Genomic DNA, 8,098 nt, shown 5'->3' on the forward strand with positions numbered 1-8,098 from the left:
GGAATAGCTATTGCTCAGAAGAACACCTTGGCTTTTGCTTGTGCCAGTATTGCATATTCAGCTTGCTCTAGTGAAACAGGTACGAGCCTGCCCTGGTAGAACTGCATGCTACAGCCCAGCTTCAGGGAAGCTCCTGAGATAGTCCCAGGCATGTAGTGTCAGTGAGTGGCTCTGCTTGTTGAACTGAAAGTCAGAGAAACAAGGGATGTGGTAAAAACTTGAGGTTTAGAGCTTGCCTTTGGGTAACTGGCCATTAAAAAGAGATTGTTGAAGACATAACTACAGTGTTGAAATACCCCTTCATGGGTGCAGAGCATCATTGCCTGTACTGTGGGGGATTACAGATCCAGCTCTCCTGCTGTATTTAGTGTAGACAAACTCAGTTTCAAATTCTTCAGTCTGGACAAGCTGGCCAAGTATTATAACACTTAGCAGAGGCATATCATTTAAACTGCGTGCACACAACTCAAAAAACAGACCAAAGTCCATCTTGGGAATATATGCATCAACCCTTGGCTGCTAGTGGTCGTGTCTACCTGTGGCACGCAGCATAGCCTAGCCATGAAGGCAAGTAAGGACTCTTGGACTGACTCTACGTGCTCTGCCTCCCCTCAGGTGCCCCTGTTCTCCCTTGAGCCCTCCTGGCCCTAAATACAGAGATAGGCCAGTCAAGAAGCAAGGTGAGCGCAGGGCTGGAAGAACTGTCAGCATCCTGTAACTCTTAGGCTGACAGTTTTGTCCACGCCTCCCTGCAGGCTAATCTTTTCTGGTACTTAAAGGATTTAACTGCATAAATGCAGTAGTTTGGCAGCCAAAGATTAGGGTGTTAGTGCAAAGTGTTGGATCTGGAGATAAAATCAAGGTTTCTTCCTGCCCCCAAAGCCTGACCAACAGAGAGCGAGAACTGAGCTGCAGCAGCTCAGAAGGAGTTGATGAAGTTCAGATACGCATTCAGGAAGCCTGTCGGATCCTCCAGCTGTGGATAGTGGCTAATGTGGTCATCCAGCACAGACACCGTGGACATGGGAAGCACCTTCCTGTTGGAAGAATGCAGCAAGGCTTAAGCACAGGAACTGCAGATGCTACCGGTGAGGAGGACAGTACCCTCTTGCACAGTTGGGATTCTGCCCATAACATGGGTTTGGGACAAAAAAGCCTGTAGCAGCTACAGTTGACCACTCTTCCAAGTGCTGGATTTACTTCAGTTTAGTTTGGAGGAGAAGACTACCTCAGTCAATAAATCTTACCTCTGTCTGATGTGGTTTTGAAATGCATGATTGATTTGACTGAGAAGTGTGACTCTGATGCCTAAAATGGGGAAGCAATTTCCAAACTGCAGAAGGCTCTAACTGAATCACCTGGCTGTGCAGGTTACAGGCGGGAATTAAAAACAGGGTCCATGAAAAGGGAATTGAAGGAAAAGTCTGAGACAAAATCGCCCTCGAAATGAAACCCCAGTTGCGTATTCCCACTTTGTGGTGGGTGTTGTCTTACTTGTAAAGCTGAAGAAACTCTGGGTGCGGATTCACAGGGTCCAGGGGCCCATAGATTAGATGCACTGCAAGAGGGAAGCACAGACAGAGCTTTTATACCCAAAGACATCCCTAAACCAAGCCCAACAAGGCCTTTTGCAGACACATTCCTCCCTAACGCGGAGCTTGGGAAGCTTTCAGCGGAGCACCGAGTAAACCAGCTGCAGAAAGGGCTCTTGCTTCTCTGCCCTGGGGTCAAGTTCAGCCTCCAAACCTCCTCCCGCAAACATCAAACCTTTCCTTGAGTGGTTGCAACTTCTCTTGAGCTTGAAAAGCACCTCAGCTTCCCTGGGTTAGCAGCTGGAGAAACCAGAGGCTGTGAAACAGCCTCTAAAGGAGAGTTGCCTCTGCTCAGTGGAACAAACTCTTTTTCCTCTTATCTTAGCAAGCTCACAGCTCTGCTGTAACCGAGCCTTAAACTGGAGCAGGGAAGTTTGCTACCCCCTGCACAAAGCGGATTTGAGCCACGTTGTCCTCATCAGAATGACAGGAGGCTCCAGCGATTAATGGAAGGAGCCAGCACCAGCTCCAGTGCCTGCAGTTAAGGGGCAGCGATTCCCAACATCCCAACCAGTAAATCAAAGAAAACGGATTCCTACTCACACGGGACAGAGGTGGACATCAAAGCCCCAACCCAGCGGTCTCTGTGCTTCTTTCTCTGGTTTATGTACTGCAAAATACTGAAGAGAAACTTCTTGTTACGCAGTGGACGGTGCCTCGAGGTGCTGCACAGCCTGAAAATTGCTCTCAGGGCAATATAGGCCTATGCAATGAGACCAAGGTGGAATCTGCATCTCCCACAGACAGCCTCATTGGGGCAGCAGCAACACAAAATCGGTCTGCTGACCATCCCCGAGCTTAGCGAACTGCCTAAGGTAGTGGGGTTTTTTTATTTAGACTGTCAGCAAATAAAAGTGCAAATGAGGTTGGGACCCTGACTCCAGGTCTCACCCCTGCCAGCTCTGTGCCCTAAGAATCCTTCTGGAGGATAACCCAAGTTTATTGAGGAAGGGGGAAACAGCCCATAGTCTGGGGAGATAGGAGGATGGAGTTTGAATCCTTCCCAGATGAGATGGAAGCAAATTTGGGTCCTCTGCTCCCAGTCAAATGCCAGTGGGAACCACTGTAACCCTTGTGCCAGGCAGTGCAGTAAGTGACGGGGCTGCAGGCAGCCAGCAAACAAGCACCGAAAGGTCAGTTACTCCCAAGGCCCCTTAACAAACTCGATGCTGCTTCACTTGGGCAGCAGGGCAAACAGCGGGTTTGCCATCGGATCCTACAAAACGTCAGGGCAGAAATGAGTCCGCTGAAAGCCAACGCAGAGGCAGCGCCATCTTGAGCGCTCCCATGCTCGGTTCACGGGCATTGCGGCAGCTCTGAAACCATTTCAGTGCCCCACAGAAGAGGAGTCAGTGCTGAACCACTGAGCATGGAGGAATGCAGGAGAAGACAAATTGCACTGGTCAGGTCTTACAGTGAAAATCTGAACTGCTAAAGGCTCCTCGGCCTGTCTCGTCACCCCAGCCAGCAATTTGGGGCGACTCCTTGCTTCAGCACAGTTCTCAGGCGCTGAGGCTCACAATTTAAACAGCAGGTTCAAGTCAGTTTGGTTATAAAAAGTCTTCCAAGGACGGGAAGCTACACTAAATAAACGTACCGATACTCTGACACGTGATATTTAAAGGGCTGGAGACATTTCGGCACTGAGCTTCCCATCATGGCTGCGCTGCCAGCAAAGGTGACATTGCAAAAATTTGCCACGACAGTCCTTGCCAAAGGACTGGGCAGCGTGTCAGACATGTATTCATTGCTGGGCTTGGGTGACTATCCCTCGTTATAAGAACTAATTAGCAGGTGCCCTTTGAAGAGGCCAAGCTATTTGGTCCTTACTGTGTTTTGTGATTTGTCCAGAGATTGTCCCCAGCGGGAGGAGAGAGGAGTTTGCACGCTGGGGGAGAAGGACGTACACAGGCCCCACTGAACGGGGATACTGAACTCACAACCACGAGCCTGAGGTCCTCCCAAAAGTCTGGAGAAAACCAGATTTAGCTCCAGTTGTTAACAAAACCCCACAAATTCAAGACTCTAATTTGCAAAGAGGAAAAAAACCCCACATTGTCCATCTCCAACATTGTCCTTCTCCCACCATGTGCAGGCTCAGATCCTCCTGACTCCAGATTTCATTTACCTGCCTTGCATCATCCCAGCAAGAATCCCTGCTCCTACATCACACCCCAGCTCTTTATTGGGGTGCAGTGATGGTCCCAGACCCCAACAGAAGCAGCTGGAGGCTCTGACGAGCCAATGTCCAGGGACCTGGCTGAGCTCTGGTAACCTCTGAGCCGTGGCGTGGCTCTGCCTACAAACAGAGGGACGGCGTGGGTGTAAAACTAAGCAACTGACAGCAGCGTACCTGTCAACGACGAGATTGCCGTCGTTGGTCCGCACCGCCGTCCACATGTCCCAGTACTCTGCCTGCGAAGGCTGTGTGTAGGGCCCGAAGACTGCCCCGAGCCTGGAAAAAAAAAAGAGTTCAGAGCGGCACGACAGCAGCCGTGTTGGCGTACGGCTCAAAAACTAGGGGAGGGCAAAAAAACCGTCGAGGACTTCCAGCTTCCACTGTGAAACGTGGGTGCAAGCGCAGCACTGCAAATCGTTGCCCAAAGGCACCCAGTGTTGGACTTAGCGGCCAGTCTAAAGGGCTTTTTGGAAAAAAAAGAGGGTTTGCAACATCTGATAAAAATATATATCTGATTGCGCACCGTATGCAGAGTGTGGTTAGGGTTTTCATTGCCTCTGTAACACGTGCAAGTCCAATACTCGTGGGAGAGAAGGATTTCAGCACACAGTGAAAAGCTGCGTGGTTTATTATTAGGCTGAAGCACTTTGCCAACCTGGAGAGGGAATGGCCTGGAGGACCGAGGTCATTCAAATCCAGGGGCAAATCTCTCCTGGGAGGGTGCCGGGGGATCTGCTCACCTGCCAAATACCCGCTACACTAATTCCTACGTTGGCCCCCTCCCCGCTTGGCCCAAACCCCCCGTACGGACTGTGCCCAGCAGCACGGAGACCCGACTCACCCTCTGGAGAAGAAAAAGAAGTTCATCAGCCGCGTGATGATGGGGGACAGCAAACCCCCATCCTTGAGGATCTTGGGCAGAAGGAAAAAAGGAGACAGTACCACTCGGTATCGTACAGATGGGTAAATCCCACCTCCCCCGAGGGCTTTCCCCCCGGCTCCCCGTATCGCAGCAGTTTCCCAGCTCAGCCCCGACCCTTGGTAATGCCGAGATGTACGTGAGCTCTCAACAGCGAGACGTCAGCGCTTCAAGGGGTGATTAACTGGGATGTTCGGATGAGACGAGCCGCATCCTGGCAGCCCCTGCCTCTCCCCACCGCCTCTAACGATGCCTGTGAGCAGCTCAGGTGCCATTACCGAAGCGGGAAAAGCAGCAGGCATCTGAGCCAGGTAAAACCCCAAACTCACGGAGTCAGACTTCTGCTTGAGGGGCGATTCAGTACAACTAGAGGGGGTAGCAGCTCACCTTCTGGATGAACCGGGGGTAGTGAGTTTCGGGGAAGATCCCTGGAAGGATGTCGGAGAACAGAGTTGTAATGCTACGAGTGTTTTCCTCCGCATCTCCCAGTCCTTCCCCTTTGTGGTGCCAAGAAAGACACCGCAAATGCAGCCCAAGGACTGATGCTCCCGGTTAATTACAGCACCTTCATTGCAATTTGTTTGGGGTTCGGGTGGTGCTTTCCCTTGGGTGATGGAGACGGGAAGGCCGTCCCGACCCATGGATCCCTATTCCTTCCAGCCCACCTATCCCACCACACCGGGCAAACCTTACCTCCGTTGGATAAACAGAGGCTGTTGATCAAGATGCTTCCAGTTTTATTGTGCTCATACCTGGGGGACAGAAGAGAAGAAGATGAAACACAACTAGACCTCCCCAGGCCTCAAGAAGTGACTGACCAGCAGGTCAAATTAACAGTGTCAGATCCCCTGCTGTCCCTGGCTTGATAAGAAGCAGCTCAGGAGGGAAGTTAAACATCCTAGCAGCTGGGATTTGATGGATGGGAGCCTCAGATCTGCCCACCATGGATGTGCCCTGAGGCCTCCCAGCCTTCGTTACACCTGTAGGCACAGGGGAAAGGAAGTTCTGGGCTACGTCCTTCCACTTATCTGCTGGAAATCATCTTGACGGGGACAACAAAGAGCAGCGAGAGGATCAGTGGTTGCAGTGACCTGTGGAGGAGCTCCTGTGCGACCGTATCGCCATAATCGTGGGACAGGAGATTAATCCTTTGGTGGCGGAGGCCGAGGTGACGCACCAGCCCTTCGACAATGCTGGCTTGCTCAAAGATGGAGTAGTGGTGGGGCCTCTGCAAAGCAAAGCGGGAGAGGAGCTGCAGTGAGAGCCTGACCCACTATGAGCCCACAAACTCCAGAATAAACACCCAAATGGAGGTATATGGGGTGGAGACCAGTGGTTTGTGACCCCGGACAGTGGGGATGTCCTCGGTCAGCAGCTACATCCACAAGCCAACGGGAGCGCTGCTCATGCCCCAAAGGGGTCAAGGTGTGCTTTGGAGTCACGTCAAACCCAAGTAAAGAGAAGACGGTGACAGAGCCGATCACTACACAACTTTCCCCATCCCTCCCGCTATTATAATGTCTTACTCCTTTTCCAGATGTAAATGGGAGAAGAAACTGGACTGCAAACGCCAATTTTCTGGTGATCCTGGCATGGCAGAACAACCTCTGGGCCAAAAGCAACTGCAAAAATCCTCTTCCCAGGCTACTTACAGGCTTGTCGCTGAAACCGAATCCTACAAAATCCAGAGCAATCACTCGGTGAAACCGCTGGGTCAGCCCTTCCCAGATCTGGAAGAGAAATGCATTAAAAATACGGCTGATGGGAGCGGAGAGAGGAAATGTCTGCGGCGATGCGCAGCCGCGGATGGCCACGCTCCCCTCCGCTCCCCCACACAGCACCTTCCAGCTCCAAGAAAACTGCAGGAGGTTGAAATTTCCCAATAAACAGCAAGACCATCCCCCAAAACCACCAAGAATTAGTTGTGGGTCTTTTCCTCCTGCCTTGGGCTGGAATGTGGGAAAGGGCGATGTGAAAAGAGCTTGGCTCCTCTGCAAGGTGACGGGAGAGGAAGAGGGCTGATATCCCGGAGCCCGGTGGTACCCACAGCAGAAACTCCTCCGGAGCATTGCCCACCCTGCGCTGAGCCACCACCCATGTCCGTCGGCTCGTCCCCGGGAGGGAGAAACCGCAGGGTTTGCTGTCGGCATCCAACCCGCCGTGCACTCGCTCCCCTCACCTTGCACCAGTCGTAGCTGGACGTTGGGAAGCCGTGCAGGAGGACGACGATGTCGGAGCTGCCGACGGCGCCGGTCGAATCTGGGGAGGGAACAGGGCACCTCAGGGTCAGCTTTCCCCCCCGCCCCAATTTCCTCCCCTGTAAGACAGGCGTAGCCGTTCGCCCCGCTGGGAGCCCAACCAGCAGCATGGCGTTACCTCTCCCCCCATGTCCCCAAAACCAAGCATGGGTTTGACTCGCACCACAGCCTCCTGGTGCCAGAGTGGCTTTGGAAACCCAGCCAGACGAGCCACCAGGGCCACCAGCACGGGCTACTTGACGCAAACCAGGGTTTTATTTAGCACAATTTAATTGTAGCTGCCCCTAAGTTGCTACGATGGGTGACAACCACTCCAGCAAAAAGGTTTTTTGGTATCTTTTCCTTGCTGTGACCCGCCAGAGGCTCTTGGGATTGGTATTGCCGCTGCTGCACAAGAACCAACCTTCATGGCTTCACCCAATTAAAATGTTTTGATAACGAACAGCCACACTGCGCCTGGATCCACGCAGCAGCTCCCCTTAAAGCCATTACATTTTGGGAGGGATTTGCCATCTCCCTGCCTGGCCTTGAGGACATCCCTGGGGCCACCGAGGGGAGAAGAGCCCCCAGCCCTGCTCCCCACTGGGATGGATGAGGTGTCCCCAGGGCTCGGCATGGCCTCGTCACCTCTGTAGAAGATGTTCTGATCCTTGTAGGTGAAGTAGCCTCCGGAGGACCTCCAGGAGAGGAGAGCCGGGGAGAGCTTGGGGGGTGGGATGTGCAGGTAGACGGCGAGAAGGGGCACACTCAGGAGCCCCACCTGCACCCACCACTCCTTCATCCTGCGGGAGAGAATGGGGTGGGGGGGATTTGCCTCTTGGGATTTGCCCCATATCCCCCACATCCCCATAACCCACCGCCATGTCCCCATAACCCCCACGTCCCCATAACCCACCCCCATGTCCCCAAAACCCCCACATACCCGTAACCTGCACATCCCCAGGGTGGCAGGTCCATGACAGGAAGTGGTCACTGCAGTAAAGGTTAGGGGGTCTGAGGGGGGACGTGGGCCCCACTGGGGTTCTAAGGAGGCACATGGGCCCCATTTGGGATCTGAGGGGGGATATGGGCCCCAGAGGGGGTCTGAGAGGGACGGTGGCCCCACGGAGGGTCCAAGGGGGGACATGGGCCCCATAGGGGGTTTGAGGGG

At 53.2% G+C, this 8,098-nt stretch overlaps 1 protein-coding gene across 3 annotated transcripts; it reads right to left on the bottom strand.

Annotated features, from left to right (window-relative positions):
- Positions 1-919: 919 nt before the first annotated feature.
- On the bottom strand, positions 920-7,729 carry MEST. 3 transcript variants are annotated; one of them, XM_009580050.1, is made up of 11 exons: positions 7,615-7,729; positions 6,870-6,949; positions 6,343-6,420; positions 5,782-5,918; positions 5,384-5,442; positions 5,078-5,118; positions 4,613-4,683; positions 3,946-4,047; positions 2,136-2,212; positions 1,495-1,558; positions 920-1,037 (listed from the first exon to the last, which is right to left on the bottom strand). In XM_009580050.1, the coding sequence occupies exons 1-11, from the start codon at positions 7,727-7,729 to the stop codon at positions 920-922; spliced, it is 942 nt and encodes a 313-aa protein (XP_009578345.1). The 3 variants fall into 3 exon arrangements, with proteins under 3 accessions (XP_009578345.1, XP_009578343.1, XP_009578346.1); XM_009580048.1 differs by having other exon boundaries at positions 7,576-7,729; XM_009580051.1 differs by lacking the exon at positions 3,946-4,047 and having other exon boundaries at positions 7,576-7,729.
- Between the last annotated feature and the right edge of the window lie 369 nt (positions 7,730-8,098).

The sequence above is a fragment of the Fulmarus glacialis genome, unplaced genomic scaffold, assembly GCF_000690835.1.
Source record: "Fulmarus glacialis isolate BGI_N327 unplaced genomic scaffold, ASM69083v1 scaffold1836, whole genome shotgun sequence".
Classification (NCBI taxonomy): Eukaryota; Metazoa; Chordata; class Aves; order Procellariiformes; family Procellariidae; genus Fulmarus; species Fulmarus glacialis.

Excerpts from the sequence above, each read along its gene's own strand:
- MEST (XM_009580048.1), bottom strand. The coding sequence starts at position 7,729 with ATGAAGGAGTGGTGGGTGCAGGTGGGGCTCCTGAGTGTGCCCCTTCTC. Across the intron at positions 5,443-5,781 it reads GCACAGGAGCTCCTCCACAG|GTATGAGCACAATAAAACTG; the intron begins GTCACTGCAACC and ends TCTGTCCCCCAG. Across the intron at positions 5,119-5,383 it reads CCTCTGTTTATCCAACGGAG|GGATCTTCCCCGAAACTCAC; the intron begins GTAAGGTTTGCC and ends ACATCCTTCCAG.